At 43.2% G+C, this 19,520-nt stretch overlaps 2 protein-coding genes across 8 annotated transcripts in view; one reads left to right on the plus strand and one right to left on the minus strand.

The window, feature by feature from the left end:
* Positions 1 to 140: 140 nt before the first annotated feature.
* pdgfrl (platelet-derived growth factor receptor-like) lies at positions 141 to 7,956 on the plus strand. The gene is made up of 6 exons (XM_023992193.2): positions 141 to 394; positions 2,325 to 2,604; positions 2,808 to 2,959; positions 3,125 to 3,418; positions 4,408 to 4,544; positions 7,030 to 7,956. Exons 1-6 carry the CDS (start codon positions 337 to 339, stop codon positions 7,216 to 7,218), a joined length of 1,110 nt encoding a protein of 369 aa, XP_023847961.1. The 5' UTR covers positions 141 to 336; the 3' UTR covers positions 7,219 to 7,956.
* Positions 7,957 to 8,621: 665 nt separating this feature from the next.
* mtus1a (microtubule associated tumor suppressor 1a) overlaps positions 8,622 to 19,520 on the minus strand; it is a 55,199-nt gene continuing 44,300 nt past the window's right edge. For all 7 annotated transcript variants that reach the window (XM_023992196.2, XM_023992194.2, XM_023992195.2 and 4 more), the window contains 7 exons: positions 17,441 to 17,655; positions 16,098 to 16,203; positions 15,875 to 15,948; positions 15,685 to 15,780; positions 10,572 to 10,688; positions 10,353 to 10,450; positions 8,622 to 10,228 (listed from right to left, as the gene is read on the minus strand). In XM_023992196.2, the coding sequence (XP_023847964.1) occupies positions 9,964 to 10,228; positions 10,353 to 10,450; positions 10,572 to 10,688; positions 15,685 to 15,780; positions 15,875 to 15,948; positions 16,098 to 16,203; positions 17,441 to 17,655 (971 nt within the window). In that variant the 3' untranslated portion in view covers positions 8,622 to 9,963. The remainder of the gene's footprint in view (positions 10,229 to 10,352; positions 10,451 to 10,571; positions 10,689 to 15,684; positions 15,781 to 15,874; positions 15,949 to 16,097; positions 16,204 to 17,440; positions 17,656 to 19,520) is intronic.

Below are 19,520 nucleotides of genomic sequence, written 5' to 3' on the forward strand. Positions count from 1 at the left end.
GGTTTATCTGTGGTTCTCTCAATAAAACCCAAATAGGGTTGTGTGTACCTCATTAAATCTCCTTTATAAACTGTAAATAAATGTTCGCCCCAGCCCACCAGAGGGCATCAGAGCATGCATCTTCACGGAGAGAGAAAGAGCAAGAGGTAGAGAGAGAGATTCCCCTTTCTTCTCTTCTCCTTCATTCCACTGAGGAGGATGGATATATTCATCTAATCTAACCAGGGCTGCTGGAGCCTGCTGAGATCCAGGCAGTGTAACACCCAGGTCTGACATCTCTCCTACTGGGTCCCTCTCACTGCTCATCTAGTCCCCTTCGCGTCCGGTCTACTCACCATGAAGCCCTGCTGGGTCCTTTTAACTCTGGCCATACTCTGGCTGGAGCTCCAAAATGGTGAGTAACTTTCTGATCCTCCATGTCTTCTTCTTTGTGTGTTTTTTCTGAGTCCTGAATACACTGCGATTTCCGTTGATTCCGCCATAACTGCTTTGCTGTAATCGGAGATCAGCCTTTGGGATTAGATAATCTCATACTTCTGAGTTGACGTTGCCGTTTAGTTAAACAGCGACGGGAGTGAGGGGGAAAGGTATAGTCTGAAAATAATTTCCCTAATGGGTAAGAAAGTGATAGCAGTGATTTTAGAAATCACACAAGGATTGGTCACAATAGCAACATCATTTTTACAGAATAGTTTCTGTGGTGTTTGGTCACTCTGGAAAAGACCTGCACAAACAATACATATTTTGTCAATTGTATGAAGTACAGTGAGCACCAGAAGTATTGGGACAGAGACACTTTCGTTTGTTTTGGCTCTGTACTCCAGCACTTTGAAATGATACGACTATGAGGTTAAAGTGCAGACTATCAACTTTTATTTTAGGGTTTTTTCATCAATATCGGGTGAATCGTTTAGAAATTACAGTACTTTTTGCGCACGCTATGGCTTTATAGCGCACGCTATGGCTTCATATCAAACTTGTGACTAGAAATTTGTTGGATGTATTTGCCGTTTGTTTTCGTTGTGTTTCAGATTATTTTGTGCCCAATCGAAATTGTGTCATTTTGGAGTTACTTTTATTGTAAATAAGAATATGTTTCTAAACACTTCTACATTAATGTGGATGCTACCACAGATAATCCTGAATGAATCATGAATAATTATGCTTGAGAAAGTTAGATACATGAATATCATACCCCCCCCCCAAAAAAAAACGCTAACCTTGTTGGTATGATATTTGTGCGTCTAACTTTCTCGTGCATCATTATTCATGATTCATTCAGGATTATCTGTAATCATAGTAGCATCCTGCATTTTAACCTCATAGTCATGGTATCATTTTAAATCCAAAGTGTTGGAGTACAGAGCCCAAAAAGGATTATAATTGTTACTGTTCCAATACTGTTGGAACTCACTGTATATTTCTGTGGTATTTGATGTGGCTTGCATTTTGTTTTTTTACTTAAAAAAAATATGTAACCTTTATTTAAATAGGCAAGTCAGTTAAGAACAAGTTCTTATTTACAATGACGGCCTACACCGGCCAAAGCCAGACGACGCTGGGCCAGTTGTGCACCACCCTATGGGACTCCCAATCACTGCCGGTTGTGATACAGTCGGGATTTGACGCCTCAAGCACTGAGACCGCTGCGCCACTCGGGAGCATGAGTGTTTATTCAGCAGAACTTTAAGACCAGCATTTAGAGCATGCAAAAGGTGTCATCAATTAACCTGCTTTTCATTTTAGAGATCTCTGCTTTCCAAATGTCCAATACAGAACAAATGAAACAAACAATGAGCTGAAATATCATCAAAAGTCAGAACTATTATGCTGTTGACAAATCTGTTCTCCTAAATATACCTGTAATATGTTTTGTCTGGAACATACCCCATATCCCATTAATTAAACTAACTCAAATAACAGAATCAACAAATCCATAATTTATACAAAACTATCACACTAAATAGAATATACTGCAGACAGATGGGAGTTGTTGAGGTCTGGACATGTGGCAGCAAGGAAAACTCCCATGTTTCCTGTTCTGCGGTTGTTACAGCTGTGTGTTATATTATTGAGTAGCTTTCTAGATGGGAACACTGCATTGTTCCTTACTACTCTGACTGTCTCTGTCTCTTTTGCTGTGTTCAGATGCTAGTCGAAACTAGGAAACTCAAACATGTCAGACTTGCTAACTTGTTGTAGCATCTGTGTCTGTCTCTGTGGAGGTGTGTCATTCCACAGTGGGACTCTGACACGGCTGTGGACGCCTGCTGGGGTGGGTCACTGTTAATACTGTTCTAACCTCCCTCCCTCTGTTGGTTTAGGTGCCTGCCAGCAGGTCAATCGTAGGAAGGAGGTGGGAGAGAACCGCATCAGGCCTGGAGGCAAGCGGGCCAAGGTTCGCTACCCCAAATTGAAGGAGAAGGAGGCAGGAGGAAGAGGGCAGTCCATCCTGACCCAGGTCCTGGATAAGGGCCGTTTCCTGAGGCTGGGAGAGAGCGTGAGCCTCAGCCCTGGTAACAACATAGAGCTGCGTTGTAAAGGCAGTAACATCGGCTGGTCCTACCCTATCTACCTGGACACCTTCAATGACTCCCGACTCAGGTGACCTGAAGGTTGCGTCCCAAATGGAACCTGATTCCATATTTAGTGCACTAATTTTGACCAGGGCCCATAGGGCTTTATAGTGCACTATATAAGGAATAGGGTGCAATTTGGGATGAATCCATTGATTAACAGATGACTTGTTCTGTCTCATCACTATGCCTCCAGCTGATAGTAATGTCTGTGTCACTCCCACCATACAGCATCAAGAAGAGTGACAAGTACAGCCAGTTTATCCTGACGTCTCCCTCTGCTGCCGACACAGGGATGTACAGCTGCTGGGTCACACTGTGTGACGGATCGGAGTGTCTCAAAGACCCCGACCGCACCTCCAGGACTTATATCTACTTCCCAGGTGAGCAGGGTGCCTTTACTACTGTAAAACCTATTTATACTTCATCAACCTAACACAAAACATGTTATTTAAATCGCCTCCATTCAGACTAATCCCCTCTTTTGTATATTCAAATTCTTTACTTCAAATCATCTCTACCCTCGTCCCCCCTTCCCCTCCAATCAGACAAGGATGATCTCTTCGTCCCCTCCACCATCCACTTTGAGATTGTCTACCTGCGTCCGGATAGGACTGCTGTTATCCCATGTCGTGTGACCAGTCCGCTGGCCAAGGTGTCCCTGCACAGAGAGGTCCCCCCAGAGGAGATGGAAGTGGACGGGACACTGGTCTCCTACGACCCAACCACGGGCTTCATCCTCCAGAAGCCCAGTCCAGAGCACCAGGGAGTGTTTTACTGCAAGGCTGTGACCAAGGCCATCCCACAGATCTCCACAAAGTATCAGCTGCTTTACGTGGAGGGTAGGAACCTAGCAACCGTGCACCATCACACATAACAAAAACATTGGTTTTCAATATATCACAATATGGAACATTTGTTGTCAAATCACAATACTAGTGATCACATTAACATTAGTAAAAGTAAAGTAAAAAAAAATACAAATCTAAATTATAGCATCAGAGTCCCCATCTCTGTATCAAATTTGAATGACTTAAAACAATAACTGACAGGCAAAGGCAATTCACTATTACCACAATAATTGATTAGAAGTCTACCTCTATCTGAGACCCTTTTACACAGTTATGAATCAGCTCTGCTGTCTACTGTGTGCAGTCCTAGGGGCCCTGGTTAAAAGTAGTGCACTAAAGGGAAAAGGGTGCCATTTGGGACACATACTTGATCTGATGTGTGTCATCAGCTTCCAGGAATAGAGTGTATTTAGAGTGTGATATCAAAAGGCTGTTCCACTGTAGGGCTCGATGTTTAAGTGGACCTGTGCCTACTGCAGTGGAAACATTGACCCACTTTGGCTGCTTTAAGTGGGATGGATCAGTGGTGAATTCATGAAATGGAAACTGTGTGGTTAAGGGCCCAGTTTTTAAAAAGTTATCTGATCGGATTTCTGCAATCAGATAGGATTAAATCCATAGAAATAGAATCAATAGAACCGTATTCAAGTCAATGATACAGCTGTTCTATTCATTATATTTCTATGCATTTAATCCTATCCGATCGCTGAAAAACTGGGCCCAGGTGATATCAATCTCTCACTTCAGTTTTGACAGGAAGGCGGAGAGAACAGTATTAAGGTGGAGGTCGACCAAGAAAGTATGTTTCCAATCCTTGCTGTCCACTAGAAATGTATTCTATCTTAAAACAGTCAGTGACAGCTATAACCACGTAGCCACCTGTACAGCACCTGGTCAATAAAATTGTTTGTCCCATACAGATCCTACAACAAATGTCCTATTTAATTCTGTGGTTTGTCCTTCCTTAACTCTGTTGGCAGTGCCCAGTGGCCCACCATACGTTACCATTGAAGCGTCCCTTTCCTCTGCGAGGGGAGGAGACAACATCAACATCACCTGTACTGTCCTGGGAGAGCCAGAGATGGACGTCACCTTCACATGGACCTATCCTGGCCAGGTAAACTGGATGTCACTGTTTCTCAGAGATGCTTGATCTTGATGTTTCATCTCTTGTGAGATGTAGCCTGACCTTAAAGGGAAATCTGCAGTTGCTACATCCATTTTTGGACTTATAAATTGATATGTATCCATTGAAGAATGTAACTTATGAGTCATATGCTTAGTTCAACTGTCGTACCCCTTCAGAACCCAAAGTATAAGGTTGTTTTACTATGTTTGCAAACAAAGTAAATTATTATAAATTTAAACAATTATAAATTTATACAAACACTATATAGCCTCAAAACATTGTTAAAACCAGGGACGCAACTTTTAATGGGGACGGGGGGGACATGTGCCCCCACATTCTGAAATGGCATTTTTGTCCCCCCCAGTTTTATGATTGGAATGTGATACGAAACAGGGCAACGGTGTGCTTTAGGACCATGCGGACGCCTCCGAACGGTCGGCTGTTTGGAGTGTTTATCCGACTGGATAAATATATATATATTATACATACATACAGACATACATACATACCATACATACATACATACACAGTGCATACAGAAAATATTCAGACCCCTTGACTTTTTCCACCTTTTGTTACGTTACAACCATATTCTAAAATTGATTAAATAGTTTATTTTCCTCATCAATCTACACACAATACCTTATAATGACAAAGCAAAAACTGTTTTTTAGAAATGTTTGCAAGTGTATAAAAAAAAAAAATGATATCACATTTACTTAAGTATTCAGACCCTTTACTCAGTACTTTGTTGAAGCACCTTTCGCAGCAATTACAGCCTTGAGTCTTTTTGGGTATGATGCTACAAGCTTGGCACACCTGTTTTTGGGGAGTTTCTCTAATTCCTCTCTGCAGATCCACTCAAGCTCTGTCAGGTTGGATGGGGAGCGTCGCGGCACAGCTATTTTCATGTCTCTTCAGAGATGTTTGATTAGGTTCAAGTCCGGGCTCTGGCTGGGCCACTCAAGGGCATTCAGGGACTTGTCCTGAAGCTACTACTACGTTGTCTTGGCTGTGTGCTTAGGGTCATTGTCCTGTTGGAAGGTCAACCTTCGCTTCAGTCTGAGGTCCTGAGCGCTCTGGAGCAGGTTTTCATTAAGGAGCTCTCTGTACTTTGCTCCATTCATATTTTCCTTGATACTGACTAGTCTCTCAGTCCCTGTTGCTGAAAAACATCCCCACAGCATGATGCTTTCACCACCATGCTTCACCATAGTGATGGTGTCAGGTTTCATCCAGATGTGACGCTTGGCATTCAGGCCAAAGAGTTCAATATTGGTTTCATTAGACCAAAGAATCTTGTTTCTCATGGTCTGAGTCCTTTAGGTGCCTTTTGACAAACTCCAAGCGTCCTGTCATGTGCCTTTTACTGAGGAGTAGCTTCCGTGTGGCCACTCTACTATAAAGGCCTGATTGGTGGAGTGCTGCAGAGATGGTTGTCCTTCTGGAAGGTTCTCCCATCTCCACAGAGAAACTCTGGAGCTCTGTCAGAGTGACCATCAGGTTCTTGGTCACCTCCCTGACCAAGGCCCTTCTCCCCCGATTGCTCAGTTTGGCAGGGTGGCCAGCTCTAGGAAGAGTCTTGGTGGTTCCAAACTTCTTCCATTTAAGAATGTTGGCGGCCACTGTGTTCTTGGGGACTTTCAATGCTGTAGACATTTTTTGATACCCTTTCCCAAATCTGTGCCTCGACTCAATCCTGTCTCGGAGCTCAACAGCCAATTCCTTCGACCTCACGGCTTGGTTTTTGCTCTGACATGCACTGTCAACTGTGGAACCTTATATAGACAGGTGTGTGCCTTTCTAAATCATGTCCAATCAAGTTAATTTACCACAGATGGACTTCAATCAAGTTATAGAAACATGCACCGAAGATTAATTTTGAGTCTCATGGCAAAGGATATGAATACTTGTGTAAATAAGGTATCGCTGTTTATAATTTTAATACATTTGCAAAAATGTGTAAAAACCTGTTTACACTTTGTCATTATGGGGTATTGTGTGTAGATTGAAGGCATTTTTTATTTATTTAATCCATTCTAGAATAAGGCTGTAAAGTAACAAAATGTGGAAAAAGTCCAGGGGTCTGGATATTTTCCGAATGCACTGTGTATTTATGTCGTCCCCCACCACTTCTATAAGCAAAGTTGTGCCCCTGGTTAAAACTATCATTTTGATATCATGGATGGTCATAGCTCGTCTATAAATTTGAGTGGTTACATTTCTACAGTCTCAACCCTAAGCTTTTCACAGAGACAGGGGTGGGGAGTCCGCTTTGTTATTGTATCAACAGCAGATTGCTGCTTTAATTGTGACTTTCTAGTTAAAGGAACATTTTTTTTTTAAACATACAAATCATTCCACACTCCACATTTCACCCTCCCTTGTTACTGTTCTCCTGGAAAATGGCTCAAATCAAGCTCCTTTGGGAGCTATAATATGAGCTAGTCCTCTCTTTCTGTGCTCTGTTCAGAACCTCCGTCCTGTTAGTGTGCGTGATTCGTGGAGGCTGGTCAACAGAGGAATGGGACACACCACCCGCATCTCCCAGAGCGTCATGGCCGTTGATGACCTGGAGACCATCGACTTTGGAAGATACATATGCAGAGCCAAGAACAAGCGCGGGGAGACCGCTGTGGTCACCAGCGTCCACTCTAACTAGCCAGAAATAACACTTATAACCTGTATAGGCAACATTCCACTTTGGTGGCAACTTCACATTAGGCCTCTTGCAGCTTGTGTAGATTTCAACTAAATGTTTGCCACTTTGCTGAGGTTGATTGACCAATAAGGCTAGCACAGGGAGTATACTAGTTGAGCTAGTATACTCAAAACCAGTGTCAGTTTGACTAGCTGTTATCCAGTAAAATCTGTGTAAATATCAATTTAGAAATATTAATGTATCCAGCTTATGTAGATGCACATTTACTCAATGTCTCAGAGGACATTAAAGATATCTTCATACATACCTTTATCTCCTCTGATGTATGTATGGTGAAGCTCTTCCTGGGCACACATCTTTCCCTTCTGTGGTGAAAGACATTTTACAATGAAACAATATTGGATGCTTTGTTGGGGGATTTGTTAAGTCTAAAAGGAAAACCATCATGTGAGAGAAGCCTCTGCTCTCTCTCTCTCTCTGGTGTGAAGGGGAAGAAATAGAAACCGTGTGCCCTGCCTCACTCCTAATGGGCTCCGTATGTGGAATGTGAAACGCAGGCCCAGATCTTATTTTGGTCCAGTATAACACACTTACTGCATTTCCACCTCTCTCTCAACAGAAACACACTAGGCTGTTGCGGTCTCTTAGAATGATCTATACTGAACAACATGTAAAGTGTTGGTCCCATGTTTCATGAGCTGAAATAAAAGATCCCAGAAATGTTCCATAACACAAAAAGCTTATTTCACTCAAATTATGTGCACAAATTTGTTTGCATTTCTCCTTTGCCAAGATAATCCATCCACCTGACAGGTGTGGTTTATCAATAAGCTGATTAAACAGCATGATCATTACACAGGTGCACCTTGTGCTCGGGACAATAAAAGGCCATTTGTCACGCCACAGATGTCTCAAGTTGTGTGTGCAGGAACGTCCACCAGAGCTGTTGCCAGAGAATTTCTCTACCATAAGCCACTTACAACGGCGTTTTAAAGAATTTGGCAGCATGTCCAACCAGCCAAGCCAGCCCTGGACCTCCACATCCGGCTTCTTCACCTGCGGGATTGTCTGAGACCAGCCACCCAGACAGCTTATGAAACTGAGGAGTATGTCTGCAATAAAGCCTTTTTGTGGGGAAAAACCCATTCTGATTGGGTGGGCCACCCATGGCTGCGTCCCTGCCCAGTCATGTGAAATCCATAGATTAGGGCCTAATGAATTTATTTAAATTGACTGATTTCCTTATATGAATTGTAACGCAGTAAAATCATTGATATTGTTGCATTAACATTTTTGTTCAGTATACAGAGCTAAGCAGTGTTGAGGTAATTGTATACAAAATCTAGTTTCATCAACCAACCAAGTAAGAAACATAGAATACATCACCATAAATATATATCTGCTTTAGATTTCATAATAGGACTTTATTAATTGCATATATTAAACAGTTTTTTTCAACACCAGTAATCTCCACATCCAAACAGGTACTAATTTGTGACATATCCAAGACACGTCCATCACGCTTAGCTTCTCTTCGCATTTTAACCTTAGTGACATCTTTGTAAAGACCCCCCATTTTAAAGCTGTAGTAGGAGGATTGGATGAGGGAGGGGTACTAGATAACAGGTCGTCAAACATGCACAAACATTTATTTGAATTGGTCCCATGGTCAAACAAACCAACCAACATTAAAAACACAGCTTTGAGCCGTCAGGAAACCAAACTGAACAGTTAGAGGTCTATATAACCTGTAGACGGGTAATAACAGAAAAAAAGTAGTTCGGAAGCGCAGGACGCCCATTAATTACCATGGAAACGCCATTAACCTTTTAAAAACACAGGAAATGATTGCTAATATCCAATTTATGAAGATAATTGCATGTAGCATGTGGTGCATGCATCACTGAAAGCGACGTTCCTGCAGTGAAAGCTTTCATGAATGATCTATGAGGAGTGAACACAATGGTATTGAGTAGTATGTGTTGTACAAGGGTTTATGTTTACCTAATTTTCATCAATTAATATACAGATTACAGGATTTATGTTTGATTTTCAAATCAAAGGAGGAGATTCAATGTTATTTTTGGATTCCTAGCCGTGCTGATTCTCATAGCAATATTATGACAGACAGGAGCAGAGCAGAGCATATTCCCAGTCAGTCAACACACAGGTCTGCCTTTGGTCACCAGCACCACAGCACTCCTTCCCATAGCACTGGTGTGTGTCTTCAGAGGGAAAACCAGCAACACGCTTTTGCTGACCACGAGAAAGAGTAACAAAAATAGTGTCTCATTATATAGTCCTGAGATGTCCTATAATAACCCTAACCCTCTGTCCTATAATAACCCTCTGATGTCCTATAATAACCCTCTGATGTCCTATAATAACCCTAACCCTATGGCAGATGTCCTATAATAACCCTAACCCTATGGCAGATGTCCTATAATAAACAGACAAGGCAGAGAGAACAAGAGGCGGTCTCACTCAGTAAGTGCTTCTGTGCAACAGTCTTTTCTCATAGAGTCATTGATCTGTAGTAAGTGTGTCAACAGAAAGTAGAGCCATTCAGGGATATTGTAGCCATCTCTGGATGACATGCGTCAATCCCGGTCAGCTAATATAGCTCTTAAGTACGGAGGGATGACTCGGTTCAAACAGAAAGGAGCGAGAGAGGCTGCTTCCTGGACCCAGTCCAATCAGAGGAGAGTAAGAGAGAGTCTGCTTCCCGGAAGCGGTGGGCTGCTGCTATCTGGGTGAGACGGGAGGGCTGGAGAAGACGGCAGAGCTGCGAGGTGATTTGATGGGGCTGGTGAAGACTGCAGAGCTGCGAGGTGATTGGAGGCCGAGGGAATGGTGGGAGGGGGAGGTGGGGGACATCTTGTGGGGGCTGCTCGGGTCCCCGTTGTGCAACTTCCAGATGAGCTCCTCATTCTCCATAGACAGACGCTTGTTCACCTTTGATTCCTTGTGGAGAGAGTCCTGCAGCACCGCCTGCTCTGTGGACAGTTGTCTGGAAAGCGGTGTCAAGACAGGAGTTAGAGAGGAGAAAACACCCGGATACGTAGAAGCCCATAGACACCCAGTCCCAGGCTGACTTAAGACTACAGGAGTAAGAGAAGGAGCAGTTCTTTTACCTCGACAGAGCAGCATGTCTGTCCATGCGGGCTTTCAGATCCTCATTCTCCTGCTGGACTTTTTTAAGGCATTCGTCCAGCTTAACGCTTTTCTCCGTCTACAAAAAATCAAAAACATTAAACATGCAAGACCAAATAAAAAATAAAAAAAAGTCTTAAAATGTATGTCTGAACTATATGTCATTAACAGTGAGTGGGTGGGGTATCTATGGTGCTCACCAGTTTGTCCATCTGCATCAGTTTGTGGTCCTGTTGGTGCAGCTGTTTGTTCTTGATATCCAGCACTACTTTGAGGCTCTCCAGTTCCTGTTCCAGATACAGGGTGTGGGAGTCCTTCTGGAACAGCACAAAAAGAGGGTGAGTAACACTGTTCTGCATCAGTTTGTGGTTCTGTTCATGCAGCTGTTTTTTCTTGATATTCAGCACCACATTGAGGCTCTCCAGCTCCAAATACAGGGAGTCCTTCTGGAACAGGGTGGTCTGAATGAGTGATAATTCCAGATGAGGCTAACCTCTGCCCATAACTCATTCAACCCTAAATCCATGAACAAATCAACAGAGGGTAACATACCTAGGTGACAAAAACACCCCACTGTGTAAGCCCTAGCAACACATACATGCCACACATAGGGCTGTTGCGGTCATGACATTGACCGTTAATGAAAATAAACATGTTTAGCATCTCCAGGCCTCCACTCATACAAGTCACATACAAGCCGCTGATTCACGCCTTTGGAACATCTACATTTAAAGTCTAATAAACTGAATATACACCATCACAATAAATCCGTTATGTATTTTAGGCAGGTCTAAAGAAACATTATGACATTTCAGAAGAACAGAATACGAGTTGGCCTACTGATGTTATATGGCTATGCTCCATGCTATAGGTTTATTCATTTAGCTGACAAGATATGCTTACAAGTCCCATGCCATTATTTTATATGAATATAATTCAATTTAGATGAATAAAATGTAAAGGATATTTTTCCCATTCTGGAGCAGGTGCGCAGGATTTGAAGAAGAGAGAGAAAGAGATGGAAATGCACGGTGGTGAGATATTCTGTAGCTAAAGGTAATGTCAGCCTATTAATTATATACAAAGAAAAAGCTCAATTTCTAAGCTAAACAAAAATAAAAAATACAAATTCACTATAACTGTAGGCTAACTCTGTAAGCAGTCATGCACAATCAATAAACCAACAGCATCGCCTAGGCCTATAAGTTCTCTCCCAGACTCATGAATATAAAGTTTGGAGAATAGCATAAGATCCATCCAGTATGCATAATAATACAGTCCACACTCAAAGGCGATCACTAATTTGTAACCATTTTTGGAGTATAGGCTAGGCCAATTATGTGCCAAAGACATCTTGAATCAGTTTAATGTTTTTGTGCTGTGTGTAATATGCAGTAGGCTATGTATTGTATATGGAACAAAAATAAACATGCAACAATGTCAATGATTTTACTGAGTTACAGCTCATATAAGGAAGTCAGTCAACTGAAATAAATTCATTAGGTCCTAATCTATGGATTTCACATGACTGGTCAAGGGAGCAGCCATGGGTGGGCCTGGGAGGGCATAGGCACACTCACTTGGGAGCCAGGCCCACCCCCTCAGGAGCTGACCCAGCCAATCAGAATGCATTTTTCCCCCCACAAAAGGGCTTTATTACAGAAAGAAATACTCCTCAGTTTCATCAGATGTCCAAGGTGGCTGGTCTCAGATGATACCCCAGGTGAAGAAGCCGGATGTGGAGGTCCTTGGCTGGCGTGGTTACACGTTATGAGGCCGGTTGGACGTATTGCCAAATTCTCTAAAACGACTTGAGGCGGCTTATGGTAGAGAAATTAACATTCAAATGGTCAGCTAACAGCACCAGTGGACATTCCTGCAGTCAGCATGCCAATTGCACACTCCCTCAAAACTTGGCATTGTGTTGCGTGACAAAACTGCACATTTTAGAGTGGCCTTTTATTGCCCCCAGCACAAGGTACACCTGTGTAATGATCATGCTGTTTAATCAGCTTCTTGATTTGCCACACCTGTCAGGTGGACAGATTATCTTGGCAAAGGAGAAATGCTCACTAACAGTGATGTAAGCACATTTGTGCACAAAATTCTAGAGAAATAAGCTTTTTGTGCGTATGGAACATTTCTGGGACCAACACTTTAAATGTTGCGTTTTTTGTTTTTTTTTCAGTATAAACGGCACATTCATTATATATTTTTTTGCATATAAGTGTTTTGAATGAATCATCACCTTATAAAGTGCTGTCTATTTCGTTGTGTTAGTCTTTGAAACAACATCCACAACAACCATGTTTTCCACTCAGTTTAACCTGTTGTTGAACTTCTTTCTTCAAATTGATCAATCACATTGAGGTGAGTTTTAAAAGCATGAAACTGTTTGGATACGTGTTTGATGTGATTTTCAATTGTATTTGCATTGATGTCATAGTAGTTTGAGATGACAATAGCAACGTGATGATCGTTAGCGAGTTGGGTACTACTAATGCATGTCCAGACTGCATGAGAGGAGATTACATGACTCAGTCACGTGGAATTTGACTGCGGTCATGATTGCCGTGTGGGCGGTAAACTTTCACCGCAACAGCCTTATTCAAACATAGTCAATGCCTTCAATCACATAGCAGGGAGAATTAAAGTCATTCTAGGTTGTAAAACTATACACCGTGTGGTGTTTTAACTATACAGCATGACTCCCACAGCCCAAGCAGGCAGTGGACCACGGGTTTGGTGCTAGCAGTTATTGTCAGACTATTCCAGTCTACCAGACTGGCTGGAAGGGTTAGTACAGAGGTCTTTATCTCAATCCCCTCATGTGCATTGTTAGAATGCTGAGAAAGAAAAGGTCACCCACTCAATACTGATTATGACCGACAGCAGCCTAACTTTAACAAACACACTCTTGGGTGTCAGAAATGGCACCCTATATATATATATATATATATATATACACTGCCAAAAAATAAAAGGAACACTTAAACAAACACAATGTAACTCCAAGTCAATCACACTTCTATGAAATCAAACTGTCCACTTAGGAAGCAACACTGATTGACAATAAATTTCACATGCTGTTGTGCAAATGAAATAGACAAAAGGTGGAAATTATAGGCAATTAGCAAGACACCCCCAAAAAAGGAGTGATTCGCAGGTGGTGACCACAGACCACTTCTCAGTTCCTATGCTTCCTGCGGATGTTTTGGTCACTTTGAATGCTGGCAGTGCTCTCACTCTAGTGGTAGCATGAGACGGAGTCTACAACCCACACAAGTGGCTCAGGTAGTGCAGTTCATCAGGATGGCACATCAATGCGAGCTGTGGCAAAAAGGTTTGCTGTGTCTGTCAGCGTAGTGTCCAGAGCATGGAGCGGCTACCAGGAGACAGGCCAGTACATCAGGAAGCGTGGGAGAGCCGTAGGAGGGCAACAACCCAGCAGCAGGACCGCTACCTCCGCCTTTGTGCAAGGAGGTGCACTGCCAGAGCCCTGCAAAATGACCTCCAGCATCATAGGTACACTTCAACTGTGAGAGACGGAATCTAAAACAAAAATCCCGAAAATCACATTGTATGATTTTTAAGTAATTAATTAGCATATATGCATGACATAAGTATTTGATACATCAGAAAAGCAGAACTTATAATTGGTACAGAATCCTTTGTTTTGCAATTACAGAGATCATACATTTCCTGTAGTTCTTGACCAGGTTTGCACACACTGCAGCAGGGATTTTGGCCCACTCCTCCATACAGACCTTCTCCAGATCCTTCAGGTTTCGGGGCTGTCGCTGGGCAATACGGACTTTCAGCTCCCTCCAAAGATTTTCTATTGGGTTCAGGTCTGGAGACTGGCTAGGCCACTCCAGGACCTTGAGATACTTCTTACGGAGCCACTCCTTAGTTGCCCTGGCTGTGTGTTTCGGGTCGTGTCATGCTGGAAGACCCAGCCACGACCCATCATCAATGCTCTTACTGAGGGAAGGAGTTGTTGGCTAAGATCTCGCAATACATGGCCCCATCCATCCTCCCTCAATACGTCAGTCGTCCTGTCCCCTTTGCAGAAAAGCATCCCCAAAGAATGATGTTCCACCTCCATGCTTCACGGTTGGGATGGTGTTCTTGGGTTGTACTCATCCTTCTTCTTCCTCCAAACACGGCGAGTGGAGTTTAGACCAAAAAGCTCTATTTTGAATCATCAGACCACATGACCTTCCCCATTCCTCCCTGGATCATCCAGATGGTCATTGGCAAACTCAGACGGGCCTGGACATGCGCCTGCTTGAGCAGGGGGACCTTGTGTGCGCTGCAGGATTTTAATCCATGACGGCGTAGTGTGTGTACTAATGGTTTTCTTTAGACTGTGGTCCCAGCTCTCTTCAGGTCATTGACCAGTCCTGCCGTGTAGTTCTGGGCTGATCCCTCACCTTCCTCATGATCATTGATGCCCCACGATGAGATCTTGCAGGAGCCCCAGACCGAGGGTGATTGACCATCATCTTGAACTTCTTCTATTTTCTTCTATTTTCTAATAACTGCGCCAACAGTTGTTGCCTTCTCACCAAGCTGCTTGCCTATTGTCCTGTAGCCCATCCAGCCTTGTGCAGGTCTACAATTTTATCCCTGATGTCCTTACACAGCTCTCTGTCTTGGCCATTGTGGAGAGGTTGGAGTCTGTTTGATTGAGTGTGTGGACAGGTGTCTTTTATACAGGTAACGAGTTCAAACAGGTGCAGTTAATACAGGTAATGAGTGGAGAACAAGGAGGGCTTCTTAAAGAAAAACTAACAGGTCTGTGAGAGCTGGAATTCTTACTGGTTGGTAGGTGATCAAATACTTATGTCATGCAATAAAATGCAAATGAATTACTTAAAAATATACAATGTGATTTTCTGGATTTTTGTTTTAGATTCCGTCTCACAGTTGAAGTGTACCTATGATAAAAATTACAGACCTCTACATGCTTTGTAAGTAGGAAAACCTGCAAAATCGGCAGTGTATCAAATACTTGTTCTCCCCACTGTGAGGATATATATATACACACACACTGGAGGTCCTGTATGCCTCAGTTGGTATTGTGGGTTCAATTATCAGGGCCACCCATAAGTAAAATGTGCACGCATGACTAAGTTGCTTTGGACAAAAGTGTCTCTGCTAAATGGCATAACTGACGCATCATCATTATATTATGGAGGGAGATAGGGCAGTGCTGTTGCCTAGTGTCAATAACACTTATCTTGGAACGTTATTGGAGTGGGCTGTAAGATAAGAGTGAATGTGAGGGGTGTTGCGTGTTGGCAGTACCTGACTTCTCTCAGCCAGCTCCCTTCTCTGGTCCTCCTCTGCCTTTATCCTGTGGTTCAGGGTTGTGTTCTCCTCGGTGAGCTCCTGAATCTGGCCCTGAGGAACATCACATCATGAGGACACTATCACCTAACCTCTCCTGAGACAAAATAACTTGGAATATATTTTGATATGTGAAGCTGAAGCTTACAGATAAAGTGGCTCCAGCCTCCTTCAGTTTTTTGTCCAATGTCTGCAGCTCCCGCTCATGAGCTTGACGGAACTCTTGGAGAGAGATCAGTTTAACAGAATTATATTGCAAGACAGTCAAAATCAGTCAAATAAATTACTAACATGTGCTTTGTTGATTATTAACTTAAGATTTTTTATTCTTTTTTTTTTTTTTTACGGTGTACATGACAGGATGAATGTACCTTTTAGAGATTCTTCATACTGCTGTTTAACCGCTTGGATCTGTTCAGAGTGGCTGGCCTCCAGCTCTAACGTCACAGCCTCGTGGCTGGCTCTCAACTCCGTCATCTTCAAAAGAGAAGGAACATTCATGATCAGTAACAAAAGCAACGTATAAAAAGCTTATTACCACCATCTATTTCCCCAGAGTCAAATTAACTCATGAATACCATGTGTGTGTCTGCTTGCAGTTTTAAGGAAGTTGCTAACTAGCGTTAATGCAATTGTCAACTAGTGTTAGTGCAATGTAAGTCTATGGTAACTGCTAGCATGCTAGTATTTACCATAGACTTAGTCATTGCGCTAACGCTAGTTAACGCTGGCTTACGAAACACTAACTTCCTTCATACTGGATGCAGAGACCTAAAAATGGTATCCATGAGTTCACCCGACTCCGGGGAAGCAGATAAAGGGCTTCACTGCCAAAATCCTGAAGTATCCCTTTAACAGGTGCATTATGAATCATCACATCAATAGTAACGGATAGATCATGAAAAGCCTTTAGGCCTTTAAACCAATTAAGATCAAATAAACCAACACAGTACAGACTGCCAAAAACACTTATTCCAAAACGGATAGAATTTCAATTCTATTCAGTGAGTCGGTTTGCGTAAGATAGTGTGCATCCCCAAACGGCACACTATTCCCTTTAAAGTACACAACTTCGACTAGGGTCCATAGGGCTTTGGTCAAAAGGAGCACACTATAAAAGGGAACAGTGTGCAATTTGGGGTGCACTCAGTCTCAGTCGAGCAACCTTCAGCATCAGGATGAAACCAGCTCCACGCTGACAGTATACCGACAGATGGCCCCAGGTCTGATTTGTGGACTACTTTCTGCAGTGACCAATATTCCTTGAAATGAATCTAGCTGAGTAGTACGCTCTGTGAATGACTCCACAGAATGACTGCAGAGGACACTGTTGGATAGTGTGTATGTCAGGAATGAAAAAATCTCTAAACAATTCTCTCATGGTCGGACAGACAGACACAGGACTGAGCCCTGAGAGACTGGGGCTCAGTGTCATGTAATGTGTAGTTGTATTAAGACTTGACACTGTGGGTGCATTCCAATCCTCTCAAGCCCTTCAAAAATGTTACTGATCTGAAATAAAACAGACTTCTCCAGTAAAAAGGAGGAACAGAGCCACGTTTAGCCTATTGGCACTCTTCTACATTCCAAATGGCACCCCAATCCCTTAGTAGTGCACTACTTTTGACCAAATCTCATAGGGCTCTGGTCAAAAGTAGTGCACTATATAGGGAATAGGGTTCCATTAGGGATGCATCCAGTAGCTTTAATGTACCTGCTGCTCCATGAGGGCCTTGCACCGGTCTGCCTCCTCCTGGTAGGTCAGGTGGATATTGTCCCACTCGGCCTGGTAGAACACCCTGAGCCTCTCCTCCAGCTGGGCCAGCTCTGTGTGGTGCTGCTCCTGCATTGTCTGTAGCACGCCCTCCAATGCCCCACACACCTCATCCTTCTCCCGCTCCAACAACTCACACGAGCGGGCCGAGTTCACTGCAGGGTGCCAGTAGGATCCACAGCAGAGGGGAAATCATTTAGTTTTGTGGAACTGTATTTTCTAACGGGAAATGTGTTTGTCTCATCTCTTATCAAAGAAGAACGGCATTAGATAAACAATGGCAAACAGTATAACAAAGGGGCTGAGAAGGCTAGTGGGTTCAGCACAGACTCCGAAGGTCATGGGGGCCTGCAATCTCTTAGTTGTGCTTATTGGATTTCTTTATTTACATTTTTCAATGTGACATTTCATGGATGTTTATTGAAAGATTAAATAAATAAAAATGTCAATGATGGTAAGGACATCTAGAAATTCTGTCAGTTCTAAGAAAAGGGAAATAAGAGTAGTGAAATTCACCCTGCATGCGCAAAGGCAAGTAAACACTTTGGGAACAACTCTTCAGCAAAACTCTTGAGGCTCATGTTATGACATACGGCACTGGAAAGGCAAATGCATATATTTTTTTTAAAGACAGATTACCCAGTGCCCGCCTCCGGCTGACTACAGTGCCCGCCTCCGGCTGACTACAGTGCCCGCCTCCGGCTGACTACAGTGCCCGCCTCCGGCTGACTAAGTGCCCGCCTCCGGCTGACTACAGTGCCCGCCTCCGGCTGACTACAGTGCCCGCCTCCGGCTGACTACAGTGCCCGCCTCCGGCTGACTACAGAGCACACTGGCTTATTGGCAGTACAAAGACATACCCATGAGTTATCAAAAACACATTTTCACAATTGTCTGAAATCAGTGTCATGTCCTAGGAATTGTTTTTATATTGACTCACTTCTGTCCTACTTGCAACATATGTCTGCTACAGTAGAACAGTACACCAGCTTTACAGTTTGAACATGGACATGCTGCTGTTACTACTGTCTAACACAATGGACATGCTGTTGGGGGTATTGGAGGACTGGAGTTGGGAGACACTAATATAAACTAAGCAACAGACACATGGCTCTGGTGGGCCCTTGCGTGCTGTGCCACATTCCTGGTACAGACAGAACAGATGCCAGTGCCAGTGTGATGCCCAGCAGTTGGCCTTGCCAGCCCGTGAGGTATTCCGTTGGCTGGCGATGACATAAGAGTGACAGCTGTGTACAACAGGGTAGTATCTACTGTCTCCATGTGTAGCAGGTGACATCCATATGGAGGTTGATTCCTGACACACAATCCTACCAGTATGAACAGAATAGCTCAATAGCTCTCGATTTACAAGTGGGCAGGGATGGATGGGTATTAAAGGCTACTTCCAGCTGTTGGTGCAATAGAAATCATTCTAATTCTATGGTTGGTGCCCTTCTGCAGGCACGTGTCAGAATATGAATCTTCTTATGCAATATGTTTAATGGTGGCAACCTTCCTAGATTTACAATAGCTCTATGGCAACCTTCATAAAACAAGACATGTTCACCACAGAACAGTACCGTGCATCTTTAAACACAGACCAGTGATTAGATGGTATTCACACGTTAAAAGGATTGGGGAAGTGATTGCCCCTCCGTTGACACTGCAACAGCTCAGAGAAAGTTTCAGGAGAAAGAGGAATTTGAGGCTCTTTATCATGTGTACCAGTCAGCCATGTCGTCCATCTAGAACTACTATGTCTCAGGCAAAAATGCCAAGCAGAAGGTTTCTACCAGATATGAGACAAACAGCTAAACTTAAATAAATGTAAAGAACCAGCTCAAGTCTACAGTACAGAAAGGACATGTCTAGGATAGGGGACCCTGACAAGTGAGGCTGTGGTTGTTACACAGATGGTATATCACCCTGTGAGTCAGGGAACTGGTGATTCTGCAACTATGGGCACCTTTGGCCTTTTTTTAAATCACACAAAATATGATTTTACTCGATTTTCACAAAA

This window comes from Salvelinus sp. IW2-2015, linkage group LG8, assembly GCF_002910315.2.
Source record: "Salvelinus sp. IW2-2015 linkage group LG8, ASM291031v2, whole genome shotgun sequence".
NCBI classification, from domain to species: Eukaryota; Metazoa; Chordata; class Actinopteri; order Salmoniformes; family Salmonidae; genus Salvelinus; species Salvelinus sp. IW2-2015.

Coding starts and splice junctions, on each gene's coding strand:
- pdgfrl (XM_023992193.2), top strand. CDS start 337: ATGAAGCCCTGCTGGGTCCTTTTAACTCTGGCCATACTCTGGCTGGAG. Junction 2,605..2,807: donor TTCAATGACTCCCGACTCAG/GTGACCTGAAGG, acceptor CCCACCATACAG/CATCAAGAAGAGTGACAAGT. Junction 4,545..7,029: donor CATGGACCTATCCTGGCCAG/GTAAACTGGATG, acceptor TGCTCTGTTCAG/AACCTCCGTCCTGTTAGTGT.